The sequence below is a fragment of the Ochotona curzoniae genome, unplaced genomic scaffold (assembly GCF_017591425.1).
Source record: "Ochotona curzoniae isolate NIBS_2020 unplaced genomic scaffold, NIBS_Ocur_1.0 scaffold_2476, whole genome shotgun sequence".
In the NCBI taxonomy this organism is placed as follows: Eukaryota; Metazoa; Chordata; class Mammalia; order Lagomorpha; family Ochotonidae; genus Ochotona; species Ochotona curzoniae.
In genome coordinates, this window is record NW_024467095.1 from 16,793,634 (window position 1) to 16,810,533 (window position 16,900).

The 16,900-nt window shown below is 48.7% G+C and overlaps 1 protein-coding gene across 2 annotated transcripts in view; it reads left to right on the forward strand.

Moving 5' to 3' along the window:
• KIAA1549 (KIAA1549 ortholog) overlaps nucleotides 1-16,900 on the forward strand; it is a 107,593-nt gene that overhangs the window by 65,383 nt on the left and 25,310 nt on the right. For both annotated transcript variants that reach the window (XM_041002111.1, XM_041002112.1), the window contains exons 11-13: nucleotides 6,427-6,629; nucleotides 8,303-8,418; nucleotides 16,233-16,438. In XM_041002111.1, coding sequence (XP_040858045.1) covers nucleotides 6,427-6,629; nucleotides 8,303-8,418; nucleotides 16,233-16,438 — 525 coding nt within the window. The remainder of the gene's footprint in view (nucleotides 1-6,426; nucleotides 6,630-8,302; nucleotides 8,419-16,232; nucleotides 16,439-16,900) is intronic.

The window sequence follows — 16,900 nt, forward strand, 5'->3', positions numbered from 1 at the left end:
GGGAATGGCGAGTATTACTGCCCAGGAAGGAAGGAAGGGTATAGCCAACATGCAGGTGGCAAAGAGCCAGGCTGTCAGGCCATGGAAAGAGCTGGAAGTTACACTACAGGCTCTGGGCAACAAGGCAGAGCCTCTCAGAGACATTCCTGTTGGCAGTGATCGTTTGAGGAGGCAAGCATGGAGACAAACTGTGTGCGTCTCTTCCAGCCGAATCCTGCCCACCCACCCACTGAGATCGCGATAGACTGCAAGGATCCCCGTGTTGTCTAGTTGGTTCAGTTCGCAGCCACCAAGGCCCGTAGGAGAGAGCATCAGGGAGTCCTGCTCCCTCAAACTCCCGGACCCTGAGGCTGCTGGGTCCCTGGGCTGTGTGTGCTGCAGACAGACAGGTGGCAGGAGCTTCGCCTGCCTTCTCCTGCTGAACAGAAACGGCCTGATTTGAGGCTGGCCACAGTCACCGCGGCCAGGTCATCAGCTCTCACCGCGGAGCTCTGTACAGGGTTACAGATTTCTATTCAGACACTCCTGGGGTGGCCGGAGACTTCACTGTGCCTCATGCATCTGCGTGTTGTTGCCTTCATGGCCCGTGTGATTTGAAGTCCAGCAGGCATCAATTTGGTTGCCAGGCGTCCCCGACTTGCCACAGATGCATCTAGTGGGACACGGACGATGTGGCCTGTCCCCTTTGTCATGTCTGAAATAGAACAAAGGAGCCATCTTCCTTCTGAAACCACTGGGTCCTAACAGGAACTTGGGAGACTAATTAATCGTGACTTTTGCAGAATGCAGTTTGAAACCTGTTCTGCATACGGAGACTGTAGACGGATGCCAGCCAGATTCGACCCTAGATTTCTGTTTTCTTTTTATTTAGAAAGAGGAAAACTCACAAACAAGATCTGGAAAGTAAGGATGCTTCTGTGGGGCAGGGGCGGGGAGTGAGGAGGCCCCTCTTCCCCCTGTCCACAGCTGGTTCTGTTTTGTGCAGATGAACAGCGCAGACTGTGGTTAGGGGAGGTGGTAGTGCAGGCCCTGACCTGTAGTCAGCTTGCAGGTCAGTGCAGGGATCTAGCTGGAGGTGCCTAAAGATGTTAGGAAAAGAATCCACGGCAAGCTGACAGGACTTACATTTCATTTATGACATAAGCAATTTTCCCTTTATTAATTCAAAAGTGATACATTTTTCCCTCTCAAATGGCTGCAGCAGCCACGGCTGGACTGTGGAACTCCAACTGGGTCTCCCTTTGGTGGCAGGAACTCAAGGGCTTGAGCCATCATTGCTGGATCCTAGGTGTGAGGATTGGAAGTAGGGCAGCACCCCAACATGGAATTTGAGCACCCGAAGCTGTGGCTTTGCTCACTACGCTGCAGTGCCTGCTCCCCAGGTATCCTCTTCTTGGTTCCCCATGTAATGGGTGCATTTGGTGCTTCCATGGACCTTTTCATTTAGCTGTCTGGTATTTATTGAGGGTGCACCGGGCATCACAGCCTGTGCAGACAGTCTCTGGCTCTGTCAGATGCATCAGAGTGTGACCGCTTGTGTCAACTGCCTGGCAGCAGCAGCAGCAGTAATGCCATCGTTACCTGCATGGTGGTGTGGCACTCCCATACTGTCTTCTGCACGTTTCCTGTGTGAGCCCTGGGAGTTTGTCAGGACAGACCTTCAGGGACCTGCACTCCGGGGCCACTTACTGCACAGCTATGCTCATTCACTTGGGAGACCTTCGCTCAGAGGGAGCGAACTGTGGCCTCACCCTTCGTTTTGTGAATGTGAACCACTTGTCTGGAGAGAGTGCTGCCCACTCACTCTCTCGCTGGATTTTAGCCATGTTTATTACATGACGGTGGTGAGGGTCACATGACTGTTGATTTTATCTCTCTTCTTTGGAGATGTTTTGTTTATGGAGGTAAAAGGAGGTGCAGCTGGAGAATCAGCAAGATCAGCAGTGAGAAGTTGCTGGTGTTAGGATTGTTATAATCAGGTATGGATAATTAGAATCAAATCTGAGTTTTCTTGGTCACTTTATAAAGTCTTGGCCAGAAGACACTTGAGAATTGTGGAGGAGGATTTAAAAGGCTTGGCCAGTGGACACATGAGAATTAGGGAGGACTTACAATTTCATTTTAAGATGAAAATAATGTTTGTAATATTTCATAAATCAGGATATAACAGAGAGAAAATGATAGCATGTTAGTTATATGGACTGGGGGTTAAAATCCAGGAATCACTTATCTACTTTCTTTTCTGTCCAAACGTGTGGATGATTTATGTTTAAAAACATTTTTTTTTTTAGATTTAATTTGAAAGAGAGATGGGTGGAAGAGGAAGATATCTTAGCCTCTTCACTGGTTCAGTCCAGATACTCCCCGACAGCCAGGACTGGGCCAGGAGATGGAGCTCCAGCCAAGTCTCTCTGGGGATGGCAGGCAGAGACTCAACTGCTTACTCCATCACCTGCTATCCCAGGGTGCACATAAACAGGAAAATGGATTGAAAGCAAGATCTGGGACTCGAACCAAGCACTCTTATGTGGAATGTCAGAGCCCAAGCCGTGTGTTAACTGCTGCAATAAACGCCCATGTATTTAGATAGACCACATCTTAGATACGGTCAAATCAGAAGAGGAAAGTGCATTGGACTGGTTAAGTGTGGGATTTATTGATACTGATGGTTACTGTTAAGTATGTTGTATGTGGTACAATCTAAGCATTTAGTGGAGTAGGGAATCTAAACATGAGATAATGAACAACCAAGAGGAGAGAGAGCTCGTGAGGAACAGTGACAAGAGACTTGGCATTCATATGAGCTCAACTCAGACTTGTAGTCCCACCCAGGAAACATTTGAAAGAAGTTAATGAAAATATCTCGGGAATCTGAAAAAAAAAATGTTTGAGAAAATACAGTAGTCATCCCCTTTTGGTAGTTTCACTTCCATTCCCCACAGCCAGTTGTGGTCAGAATTCATTTATGGGAGGTTACAGATGTAAGAAATTCATAAGCTTTAAATTGCGTGCTTCTTGGAATAACTTGAAAGCCTCTTGCATTATCTGATTCTGTCTCACCTGGAGTGTGAATCATCCCAAGGCCCACAGTATCCGTAGTGTATGCCCTACCCTCCCACCCCTTGGCAATTGAGATAGAGACTACGTTTATGCAACTGCTATGACACATAAAATTGTTCTGATCTCTAATTGTGCCTGACTGATAAGTTAAACTTTATATGAGAAAATGTAGATAAGCATGGAGAAAAGCATAGCATATATAGGACTTGGTACTACCCATGGTTTTAGACAGCCCTTTGGGTTTTAGGACAATAGCATCTGAGGGTTAAGAAGACATATTATATATGATGCTAGCTTTGTATTTATTTATATGCTCCATTATTCCTTTAATTTGAAATTGTGATTTTTGACTCTTCAGAAACAAACATGCAAATTTTCATTCCTTTAACCTTTTGACGCACAATGTGTGTTGCAAGTCAAACTGAGGACCTAGAGTATGTGTGAACAATGCCTGCGGTGGGCCATTCCTGCTCCAGGATGGTGAGCCTGCCGCAGGCATGCACTCTGGCACTTCAGCGTCCCACAGCACACTGTTGAACACATCTGGAAATGTTCATTTCTGTATTTTTTAAAAGTTTTTTTTTTAATTATGCATTTTTTTTTATTGAAAGGCAGATTTACAGAAAGAAAGATCTTTCATCCTCTGGTTCATTCCCCAAGTGAACACAACGGCCAGAGCGGAGCTGATGCAAAGCCAGGAGCTTCTTCCAGGTCTCCCAGGCTGGTGTGAGGTTCCAAGGCTGATTTCCCAGGCCACAGGCAGGGAGCTAGGAGGGAAGTGGAGCAGCTGGGACATGAAGCGGTGCCATGTGGGGTCCCAGCACATGCAAGGTGAAGATACAGCCCCTGAGCCAATGGGCCAGTTCCGTTTAAGATTTGTCTTCTTTATTTTTATTGGCAGATCTACAGTGAGAAGGAGAGACAAAAATAAATATCTTCTGTCTGCTAGTTTGCTCCCCATATGGTCGTAATGGCCAGAGCAAAGCTGATCTAAAGCCAGGAGTCGAGAGCTTCATCCAGGTCTCCCACGCAGGTGCAGGGTTCCCAGGCTCTGGGCTATCCCTTACTGCTTTCCCAAGCATAAGCAGGGAACTGGAAGTGAAGTGGAGCAGCTGGGACACGAACTAGCATCTGTGTGGGATCCTGGCACATGCCAGGTGAGAATTTAGCTACTGGGCTATCATGCTGGGCCCAAAATTGTTCATTTTTAGGCAGAAGCAGCGGAGAGCCATATTGTGATTTTCTGGCCTGCATGAGATGAGGTAACACCTGTGGGACTTTGCGGGGCTCCCGTCCTCGCTTTGTTCTCTCTGGGTTCTTCCGCTGCAGCAGAGCGTTCTGTGATGGGCAGAGCCAGTAGAGGCAAAGGTGTCAAATAAATGCATGAATGCTGCTGCTGTCTTCTCTGCAGAATAGCTGCGTCTGTGTCAGCCTGGCAGAGACTGGGGTTGGTGCGAAGGTGCAACAGGTAATCTGCCTTGTGCAGGCAAGCCATTTGGGCACCAGTTTGTGTTCCAGTCACTACATTTCCCATCCACTCCCTGCTTGCAGCCTGGGAAAGCAGTCGAGGATGGCCCAAGTGCTTGGGGCGCTGCACCTGTGTGGGAGACCCAGAAGAAGCTCCTGGTTCTGAGCTTCAGTGGCCATTGTGGCCACTGGGGAGTGAACCAGTGGATGGAAGATATTCTGTCTCTTCTCTCCCTGTAAAAAACAAATGCCTTTCAAGTAAAAATAAAATAAATCTTTAAAAAATTGGAGTAAGATAGGAAAAGGAGGGACACTCTAATACGGGAGGGACACTGCCAAGACCAGCGTTTGGGATTATCTTTTGATTTGCGGTTCGGGGGCTTTTACATGTCTGGACAGAATAGCCCAGGAAGCCATTTATGGGGTAAGGCAGAGGGGCTGTGTTCTGATAGTGGAAGCCAGAGCCCTGACTAAAGGGAGATGGGAGAAGCCCAGGAGGCTGTGGGACCACAGGCACCTGCTCAGAAGTCAGTGGTAGGTAACAGCATAAGCAGAGATTGTGCACCTGGAATTTGGTCACTGCAAGGGCCGCCTGCTCTTGCGAAAGAGATTGCCTAAGCCCTGGGGGTTCAGGTAGACCTGCTGAAGATCATTGCTCTGACCCAGTCTCAAGGGTGAGGAAATAAGCTTACTGGAAGTTGCTGTGGAGTTCAGACTTGAGTTTACTGTTCTCAGAAACTTCTGACCCCAGGGATGTGTGGCAGGGTGGCCTGTTCTGTAACATGATCTCTCTGTTTGGAAAATATAGGTGCAACAGTCTTTTGTCTCAGAGCCACCTCTTTGTAAACTTTTTGCAGTGAATTTTGTCCCCCTCTGCTGGCGGAAATAATTATTACAGAAGACTTTGCTCCTGATGGTGGGGTTTTAGCAGAGACCTTAGGTCACGGGCTCAGTCCCTGGATGTGCATGACGTCAGAGCACATATGACAAAGCCCCTTGCTTCTGTGTGTAGTAGGCTGCTTAATGTCTCTCCTGAGACCTTTTTGGTCTTTGGCCCCACAACACCATCTGTCCCCACCAGGGCTCTGGTGAACATCCTGGTTGAGGGAGACTCCCTCCCAACAGCTACATGCCGTTACTCTGAAAGCTCAAACCAGAGGAACTGTCCTTGGTCCCTTTAGTGTTGCTGTAGAATGTGGGGCTCCCTCTTTATGGTGCACATTTCAGGATATCCTAGAGTCTCCCTCCTGCCTCACTGCAGGTCTGGCAGCAGTGACCCGGCCCCCGTGGCTGCAGGCTCCCTGGGCCCCGTTCCGCCCTTAGCTTTGAGTTCCCATCACTTTAGTGAGCCACTCTTCTCTAAGAGTTCTTTGTTTTCTTGACTTCACACATTTTTGTGTTCCTTTGTAGTCATTCAGTTTTCTACCTTTTCCTCTTTTAGCCCCAAAGCATTAGCTGTGAGCCAACACCTAGTGTCCACTGCCCCCACATGTCGTCCTCTGTCCGAAGGATGCACAAGGTGCCCCAGAGTGCTCGCAGGCTGTCTTCGGCCCCAGCCCTGCCAGGCTGCTTTCCGGTGGGGCTTGTTCTGCCATCTGCGATGGCCCGTGGAGTTGGCACTGCTCCCTGAGCCACCTCTTGCCCTCTGTCTCACTCTCCTGGCTAGGACACCCATCCATGCCATCCCTCCCATTGCCTTGGGTGTGGCTTCTGCCTTTTCTTTAGATTGCAGGTGTCAGCAGAGCAGCACCCATGGGGGCTATTTTCGGGGTTGGGGCAGAAGGTGGTGGGGGTGGAGTCGTTGACACCACAGGATTACAAGCTGGCCTCCCTGCGGTCCTCGCCTGTCTCGTGCTAACCAGTGACCTGTGTGTCCACCCCCATGTGTGTACGTTTCAGCTGCAGATCCCCAGCGTGAAGGGCTTCGACTTTGCCAAGCAGCACTTGGGACAGCACAACAAAGATGACATCCTGATTATCCACGAACCAGTGCCGCCCCCGCCCCCCGGGCCCGCCAAGGAACACCCCACGCCCTCGGAGAATGGAGACTTGCCAAGCCCCAAGTCCAAGGGCCCTCCCAAGAACCTCCGCCACCGAGGAAGGTGAGTGGCCGGTATTCTGTGGCACTGTGTATCTGTGCTTTCAGCTTGTCAGTCGCCTGCAGGGCTACAGTAAATGCTGGCTTCTGTCCATCCATCCATCCATCCATCCATCCATCCATCCATCCGTCCGTCCATCCATCCAGGAAACCGAGGACTTGTCCAGAGCCACATGCCAAGGCTGGCACATGCTCAGTCAGCTCTGGAGGAGGCAGCATGGCTTCCTCCTGCAGCGTATGGGAGATTGAACAGCCCCGCAACCCCACTCCGACTCAGTTCAGGCTCCACCAGCTCCCATGTGTGTACTTCACAGTGTCCCGCCCTGTGGGGATAATAGAACAACCAAGAAGTACGTGGCATCTGGAACGCCCTTGCCTGGCACACTGGCTGTGGACAGGGACACCATTGCTGTGTCTGCTGGGAGCGTGGCTCTGCACCCTCCCCTTCTGGCCATTTCCCTTGGCCTCCCATGTCCTCCCCCATGGCAGTTCTTCCCACCCTGCCTTACCATTCCCAGTGTATTTCCATTCCTCCCGTCAAAGTCAAGCATGTGGAGAACAGCTGATTTATCTTCCAAATACTGGGAGTCCCTCCACCTTCAGGTCCCATGAGAAAGGGCTAAGCTGTTTGAGAAAAGAGACAGAGATTGGAATTAAGTGCTGTTAGGTTGCCTTGAGATCATCGCGCTGTCAAGCTGTAGCCTGGAGTTGTCCGTCTCCCTTTGAGCTTCAGAGCTGTGCATCCTGCTCACCTGCTAAAGGCAAAGAGGGAAATACGTGTCTTCCGGCCTGTAGTCGAAACAGGTGTCACGCTTTCTGTCTTACTGCAACACCTACCCCACGGGGCCCTGGCCTAGTTTCAAGAAATTAATGGACGTTAGAGCATGATCTTGACAAAAGCATGTAGACAAAAGCATGATTCATGCAGAGTTGCTGTCTGTTTAATTACTTTGCAGGCTAGGAGTAAATGGAATCATACGCCAGTAAGATTTTGCCAGTTGTGCTTTTGCCTTCCCTGACGGTTAGTCGCACCATCCATGGACTGTGAGATTGACCCCTCAGGGTATTCCATGTCCCTGGTGAAGTCAGGGAGCCATGGGCTGCTGATTGAGGAAGGTTTTTCCCTGACCTGGTGCAGCTTGGCCACCGTGATGCCCTTTCGCTCAGTGTATATGGAATCAGTGTCGGCTATGGCCGTGGCTGTTGTGTCGTGTCGGTGTCTCCCAGACATTGGGAGTTCCTTGGGCACTGCAGAGTTACCCCAGCCCTCCAGGGATTCTGTAGGCCCCTGAACCAGGCCTGATGCCTTGGGTCCTCTTTGATCTAGTTCATGCTAGGGCCAGATGGCTGGATTGCAGATCCATAAATGACCCAGTGCTGGGGTCTGGGCCTCGGGCCTCAGTGGCTGCAGAGGCGTCCTCCAGCATAGCACTTGGCTTTCTGGCCTGTGTTGAAGTGCAGCCTGCGGGGCCACGTGGTGAGCTCCCTTTGTCTTCAGGACCCACGGATGACAATGTGCCCAGAGACAGGAGCCTTACGGCTGCCGTGCCGCAACGTACCATCCAGGCATATTTTGTTTCTGCCCAGAGTCACCTGAAAGCCTGACTTCCACATTCAGGTAAAGAGGTTTCTTGTTCTCTTGCTCCTAACATTTGTGATGTGCTTGACTGTCTGCAGAGTGTCCCCCTCTGATGCTGATTCGACGGTCAGCGAAGACTCCAGCGAGAGGGATGCAGGAGAGAAGACACCAGCAGCCGCGCCCAAGGCCAAGGCCCACAGAGCAGCCCCCAGTGGTCTGTGCCCTTCCCCGTTCCCCGCAATAGGACATTGTCCTTGTGAAGTCCCCATGTGCTGGGTGTTTTTCATGTGTGAGCCCTTTCTTCAGATAGTCTGTGACACAGGGTGACTTGCACCCAGTCACCTCCACCGAACCTGCTGCAGTGGTTTCTGCTTTGAGGCTGGAGGTCGGGGACTCCCTGAGGTTTGTGTCCAGGCTAGTTACCCGGTTTCACTGCACTGTAGGGTAGGAGCCTGAGGATTTTCTTGCCCAATGGGCAAAGACAAGCCAGCTGAAATCAGAGTTTCCAAAGCTGTGACTTTGTTAGGAACCATTGCAAGGATTTCACATTGGTCATGGTCAGGAAGCTGTCTGTCACACATCCACACCCCATTCGTGTGGCCTGCTTCCTCCATCTGTCTTGCAGCAGGCATTAGCGTGTGATCACATGGCCTGGCCTGTTAGTGTTGTCGGCCAGGTGTGAAATGAGCTCCAGCCCTGTGGTTAAGGGTGTTCCCACGAGACACTGGCCCTGGGATAAGACTCAGTGCAGGTGGGCCTTGCTAGACTTGGGAGCGTCTTAGGACTGACAATCAAGTAGCTTGATTTTAGAGTCTGTTGCATGTGTAGTGTTGTATTGGCTGGAGCTTTATTTGTATTTCAAGAATGCAAAGGGCATTTGGATGCCTCAGGGTATTATTTTGAGCAGTAATTTTTATACTCATCACTTTTCATTTCTGATTTTTTTGTCTACTAGAGAGACTGAGAAACAAAGGCATGCATACACACACAGAGAAAGAGACAGAAACATAGGCAGGCAGGTAGAGCTGTCATCTGTTGGTTAACTCTCCAAGTACCCGCAACATGCAGTGCTGGGATGGGCACAAGCTGGGAGCCAGACACTCAATTCAGGTCTCCCTCCTGGGTGGCAGGAATCCAACTCCTGAGCCATCACCTGCTACTTCCGATGGTGTGCATTAGGAGGAAGCTGGAGCAGGGAATGGGGTATGGAAATTGAACCTTGACACTCAGACAGGATATGGCTGTCTTAACCACTAGGCCAAATGCCTGCCCATGCTTGTGTTTTTAGCCATGCACTTCTCTGTATGAAAATGCATGGCAGAGCGAGCTACATTGTTTAATTGAACAGATGGAGACAGAAGGCCCAGGCCGTTTCTGTGGCTGCCCAGGTCCTTTACCACCGGGCGGCCCCTTTGAGCCTTTGAGACTGTTTGCAGCTCCTCCCAGTTAGTTCTTTTATGATGTAGGAAAATGCCCCCTTGGAATGGGGAAGGAGGCTTTTCCTGGGATCTCATTTCACAGAAACTCTAACATTATCTGGCTCCATGGTGTCAGGTGCACTATTTCAGACAGACAGGATTAAAATTGAATTTTGATCCTGGGAAAGAAATATTTAGGGGGAAATAAAGAGCTCTAGATTTTCTCAATTACTATTAATTGCTTTGGGGACAAAATCTTGCATTTCATGTCTGTGTTGAATTCCTTCTGATAGTATTACGGCAGGTGTATTCTACAAGGATAACAAACCCTAAATCCCACTCTCAACGATGTATTCACGATCCACACTGCTCTGGTAGCCACAGGTCAGGTGTTTCTTTGAGTTCAGGACACTCAGATGCTGATGTTGTGGTTTAAAGAGACACCAGAATCTACACGCTGTTTTCATGTATTAGAAGGACAGCTTCCTCCCTGGAGTTAGTGGTTTGATTCTAGAACTGAACTTGCTTGTTAATTTTATTTAGATTTTTATTGTTAAGGGTCTCCAATTAGGGTGGGGAGGGTTGAGGAATAGAGGAAGGTGGGTGGGATAAATATTTTTTTTTTTTCCCTACTGTGTCCACAGGGGAGAAAGGGAAGGAGGCTACTTCTTCTGTCAAACTACATCTGCACCTGGGGTTGGGGGCAGTTTCATCATTTGATGATGCCTTAAAGACCCTGCTGTGGGGAAGAGTGTCCCAAGGATGTTACTTGAGTGGTTTTGAAATTTTTGAGACACTGTTGGCTTTGTTGAACCAGGGTTGATAAAACCTCTCCAAGATCTATTGGCTGACCAAGTTTACCTCAGTGTATCCACAGACCCAGGCACATATTGCAAAGCTTGGCCAGGAGAATAGTCCAACCTGTTTTGCTTTCCATACTCTGACAGGGCACTCAACATCCTCTGCCGGCCCAGATAAGCTCTCTGTCATGTCCTCTATATACATCTGGGCATGCTGACCATTGCACAGGCATTAGCAAATGAGGAGGCTCATTCCTGATAAATGCACTCCAAGGTTGGACCACATATATTGTAATTATCCCTGTGGCCTGGATTTTAATCCAGCTGCGCAAAGTTGGGGAGTCCCCCAAGAAGCCTTGCTTGGGGTGGCCTCAGACTTGACTCTAGTGTGCACACTCCAGTGTGCAAGGTCAGTTGCCATCACCTGCACAAGCCAACACACATTCTGGTGGATGCAGTTACCTGATCAATTCTGCCCCCAGCCCTATCTTTCACATGAACTGATGGGTGCTGCAGTCTGGCCCAGCCTGCCACAGGCTTAGTTTAAATGTACATCAGTAGGTGTTACAGCTTAGTTAGGATGACTCCTGGTAATCCCCACCTGACCCAACCCCCAGTCCCAGTCTTTGTGTGTGGCAGTCTCTGCTACTGTCTAGCTCAGTCGTTTCCGCCTCCCATCTGGCTTTTGTGCACACCCATGGGTGCTGCAGCTTAGCTCAGCCTGTCCTGTCCTTAGATCCAACCCATACAGATGCCAGCAGGTGCTGCAGCTTAGCTCAGCCTGATTTGCCAATAGCCCTGGCTCTTGTGCTTGCCAATGGGAGCTGCAGCCTATCAGGGAGTACCCACAGTTTCCTTTACCAGGCCTGATCCCAGTCCCAGATCTTGCACTTGCCAGGGGATATTGCAATGCAGCGTGACACAACTTGTACCTGGTTCTGGCATTTGCCAGCTGGTGTGATGGCCTAGCCCAGCTGGCCTGCACTTAGACTGATCTGCCCCCAGTCCCAGCACTCATACTCACCAATGGAAGAAACAGCTAAGCAAGGGAGTCCCCGAAGTTCCCGTACCAGGCCCACTCTCAACCCTAGGTCTTGCACATGCCAGTGGGTGCTGCACCACAGTCTGAGATGGTCTGCCCCCAGTCTGGGCTTTTGTGAGTAGGTGCTGTAGGGCCTGGCTCAGCCTGACTTGCTCCAGGTATAGAGCAGCCTAGTGCAGTTTGGCCCACCCTCAGCCCTCATGGCCTGGCTTGTGCCCCATCCTGGCTCTTGGTTGTGCCAACGTATGTTGTGGACTGGCCCATCCCGGCCTGCCTCCAGCCCTGGCTCACACATATGCTAACAGATGCCACAGCCCAGCCTAGCCTGGACCTGTTCCTAATCTTTGCTCTTGTGTTTACCAGCAGGAGCTGTGGCCTAGCAGGGGAGTTCCCCAAGTTCCCCAGCTCTGGATCTCACATGTGCCCGCAGGTGCTGCAGCCCAGCCTGATATGGTTGGCCCTGAATCCTAGCACTCACTTATGCTGTTTGGCGTGTTAAAGATCATCCCTCAGTGGAAGCTGAGTAAAAACCACTTGGTTTCAGTGAACTCTGGGACATGCTTTTGTCCCTCCCTGGATGGCTGCTTTGGGGAAGGTGCCTACCCTCCCACCGTTGGTGATGCCTTAAGAGCTTACTCACACAATGACTACAGTTCCAAAGTGAGTGTCGTCATTAGCACCAGTTGTCCTTCCTGGCGCTGTGAGGTCAGGGATGAGCGAGGACATGGCTCACCTTCCTTAGGGTGTTCATGTGCAGCCATCCGTGGCTGTCTGTGTCTGTGTGTAACTGCACTTTTTGCCTCTCCCCTTGTGTCATCAGGAACCTCCCAGGTAGACAAGGACCGCACGATGCTGAGTACTTGGTTTATGTGCCCTGTAGATTGCATGTGTGTAAGTGTGTGATTTTGAAGTCATGAGAAATTCAGATGGAATTCCACGAATTCCAAAATGTCAGCCTGGGAAACCAAGGAAACCAAAGGCCCAAGAATCTGCAAAATGCTTTAAACCAGTTTGGCTATGTAGAGCCTCTAAGGTTTTCAAGTACTCATTGATAGAGTGATTGAGATCGTGAAGTGTAGGGCTAATCTTTCTCATTAAAGCAGATTCCCAGAGGCCTCATCAAGGTCAGTTAGGCAAGGTGACTGCGTTCATTTAGTTACCATTCAGTAGACGCCTGCTAAGTTCTGTGACGGGTCCTTGTGAGACCAGTGTGACTGCTGCCCTGCAGCCCAGCATGGCAGTGTGGGCTGTGTGCACTGACAGTGATGTCATTGGGTTCTGTTTACCTGATGATAATGCGATGATATATTTTTTGAAAACACTCCATTGCTTTCTTATGTCGGTAATTCAGAGTGCCCCCCCACTGACATTTTTCTTTGTTACTGCTCTATGACTCCATGTTATATAATTTTCCCTTTTTAAAAGCAGACATTTGTTTTAAAATTTTTAATTGATGGGTAATAACTGTACATTTGTGCTATATAACGTGATGCCTTAAGTATACATTGTTGAATAGGCAAATTAAAATGTTTAGCATATACATTTCTTCACACATTTAAAAAAAATATTTGTTTACTTATTTTTATTGGAAAGGCAGATATGCAAAGAGAAGGAGAGACAGAAAGAAAGATCCTCCATCCACTGGTTCACTCCCCAAGTGGCCACAGTGGCTGGAGCTGAGGTGATCCAAAGCCAGGAGCCAGGAGCTTCTTCCAGGTCTGCCCGTGGGTACAGGGTCCCAAGGCGTTGGGCTGTCCTCTGCTGGTTTCCAGGCCACAAGCAGGGAGCTGGATGGGAAGTGGAGCAGCCGGGGTGTGAACTGGTGCCCGGATGAGATCCTGCCACACACAAGGCGAGGACTTCAGCACTAGGTTGCCATGCCGGATCCACATACTTACTCTTATGATGATAACATGTAAAACTACTTGCTTAGCTGTTTTCAAATATGCCATGTATTGCTATTAGTTACAGCCACCATGTATGCAATTAATCTCTTAAGTACATAGTGAAATTTCTGTCTTCACACTTTAAAAGTACAATTTGCAGAGAAAGGGTTAACAGTTTTAATCCAAAGCCCTTACTTTCCTTAAGGTGGGGCTTGCACAGCATCAGTCTCTGCACTGTACTTGTCATTGGTCAGTATTACCCAGGCAATTAAAAGTATCACGCAGCGCATTAGAAGCCATTAAGTCTATGTGTATGCATACATACAAGTGTGTTTGGATATAGGATGGATAGACATGAGGCCAGTGTACAAAAACCTCTTCCCAGCTGTTTCAGAGGGCAGTTTGTAGTCGGTGTGGAAGCTTGATTTTTCTACCCTTCTCGTGGTCCTCCCCTTCCATGAGCCCCTCGGCCAGCACCGACAGCACGGTGGGAAGAGGCCTGATCATCTCATTGTGTACCTGCCCAAGGATCTTGGCTACCCTCTGTGACATTTGCTGTTACTCCTAGTTAGCATTAGCAAAGCTAGCCTGTTAGGTGAAGCTAATGACGCCTTGGAGGCGCTGGGCCTGCACCTTGAGCAGCTGCCCCTGGGGGGCCCAGCAGGGCTTGTACTGCACGGTCAAGTTCCTCCTAGATCTGGGGCTGGGATCTGGACGGCTGTGGGACCTTGCTAAGGGAAGCAGCCCTCAGCATTGTGCCAGTGCTTTCTGATTGCTTGGGATAACACATGAGCGTAACTCACGGAGAAAATACAGACTTAAGTACAATGGGTGTGCATTCCTTGTATAAAATATCAGCTGCTGTTTTCTTACTGCCTAGCCAACTCTTAGTATTTTTAGGCTGAGGTGAAACCTCTGTGTTTTCTGCTTGAAATGTCACACCTTAGGCTTTGGTCTTAAGCCAGTGTCTGCAAGCTTTGCTTCTTCTGTGGACCTGCCGAACTATCGCCAAAAACCAGCCCGGAGGATTGCCTGGGATGCTCACAGGAGGAAGGGTGTCTGTTAGCCTCAGCACAGTCAGTCCGTCAGCCAGCTCAGCTGGTCTTCAGTCTTTCTCTGGCCTCTTTTCTTTTTTTAGAATGAAAATGGATTGAGATTACTTCCACTGTCAACATCATCCTCACGAGAAAATACACATAGAAAAAACAGGAGGGGCCGGCAGCATGATGGAGCCAGTGAAGCCACATCCCATAGGAGGGATTTGTGTCCCAGCTGCTCTCCTTGTGTTCAGATCCTTACTAGAAGATGGCTTAAGTGTTTAGGCCCTGGCCAGCCATGTGGGGGACAGACAGGAGTTCCAGGCTCTTGGCTTCAGCCTGGCCCAACCCCAACCTTTGCAGCCATTTGGGGAGTGAACAAGCATGGATAATATCCCTAACTTCTCTCTGTAACTCTGCCTTTCAAATAGATTAGAAAAAAAATACAGGAAATTGGAGAATATTATACCAGCATGCAATCCCTTTTAACATTTTGAGTGTTTCTTTGCTTTTTCCTGCACATTTAAATGATTTTATTTTTAGTAGCTTTCTACTTTTAAAAAGTCCTTATTTGTGAAATAGTAATAACATAAAACTCCCTTTTAAACATTTTAAGTGTATTTTTTTAAGGAAATGTGATGACATTATTTTATTATTTTTAAAGGTTTATTTTTATATCAAAGGCAGAATTACAGAGAGAAGCAGATAGAGGGAGAGATATATATATAGAGAGAGAAAAAGAGATTTTCCATACATTACTTCTCTCCCCAGATGACTGCAACAGCCAGCGCTGGGCCAGTCTGGAGCCAGGATCCAGGAGCTTTTTCCAGGTCTCCCACGTGGGTGCAGAGGCCCAAGCCTTGGGCCAGCCTCTACTGTTTTCCTAGGCCATTAATAGGAAACTGGATCCAAAGTAGAACAACTGGGACTTGAACCAGTGCCCATCGGGATGCTGGTGCCAGAGGAAGGAGCTGAAGCATCTACTTCACAGCTTCAGCCCGTTTAAGTGTACACTTACAAGTGAGAGCTCACGTCCTGTGACGGCGGGCTTTTCTTCTCACGTTGCTTCAGCTTTCTCCATTAGAGCTGAGGAGCCATGAACAGCCATTGTTAACTAGCACATGGCTGCATGACCACAGTCTTTGTGTCTGAATTCTCAGTGGTACAACCAGGGGTTAACCAATCACAGGTCAAAAAGTGTTGAAAAAAATGCATGTATGTTGAACTCCTACAGCTCTTGTCATTATTTCCTAGCTAAGGTAATGACTATTTATGTTGTAGTAACTTTACAAGTAATCCAGGAATTGCTTAATGTGTATAAGCAGCTGTGCATAGATTATATAATATTATGTCATTTTATGTTAAAGGCTTTGGCATCCAGAAACTTTGATAGCCACAGAGTTCAGGAAGCCAAGAAGCCAGCCTGCCTTGGCTGCTGAGGGATGCCTGGCTAGCATTACCATGGCAACTAAATCACTGTCTCATCAGGGAGGTCCCTCTTAGACCTGCTGTAAAGCACTTATTAGCCAGTGGAGCAACTCGGGATCCCCTTTTACTTTTTCTTACTGAAGATATCAAACCACATTTAGGTAAAATGGTACAATTTCTCCCTTCCCCCCCCAGACTAACCTCATGTCTCCCTCACTTTTCCTAAGGGCATCTGTAGTTTTTAATAAAGCCAAGGGAGATAGTGTTTTACACAGATCATTGAAGCTCAAGTAGTGACATTTCCAGTACTCTGCCACTGGAGGGGACGAGTGCATTTTTGGCTTGGGACCTAAGGAGTCTTTAAGCAATAACCCGTAATTCTGGTTAATTTATTGTTAGCTTTTCCTTCCACTCCAGGGCCCGCTCTCCCCAGCTCAGGGAATGAACAGCATTCCTCAGCCTCCATCTTTGAGCACGTGGATAGGATTTCCCGCTCCTCGGAAGCCAGCCGGCGGGTCCCCAGTAAGATCCAGCTGATCGCCATGCAGCCCATCCCGGCACCCCCAGTGCAGCACCCTGTCCTGGCCGACCGAGTGGCAGAAACCAACAAGATCAACAAAGAGGTATCTGTTTTGATGAAAAAGTATGTCCTCCCCACCACTCCAAAGAAAACCCCATATTCTGATTTGACCAGTGCTTAAAAATGAGAGGGACAAGGTACAGTTTCATAGGAATGTTGTGAGCTGTAAGCTGGTGACATGTTAATTGAACATATAGTACAGACTGAAAATTATCTGAAACACAAAGGGGGCAATTAGAAGGCTTTCAGATCTTGGAAATTTGTATATTCATAATGAGGTATTTGGTGACTTACATGGACGGAGGGTGATCTTATTCCATAATTCTAGTAATTTTGGATGTGAAAGTTTCATGGTATAGGATTCTCTTGTGGGGCATTGTGGGTGCTCAGAAGCTTTGGGTTTTAGTTTAGTTTCAGGCTGGGGATGTTTGACATGTCCTCAGTTTACTTTTTAAGGTCCAGAGCTGTTCAAGATCGCTGCCGGACACATAAGCCTTAACAAAGC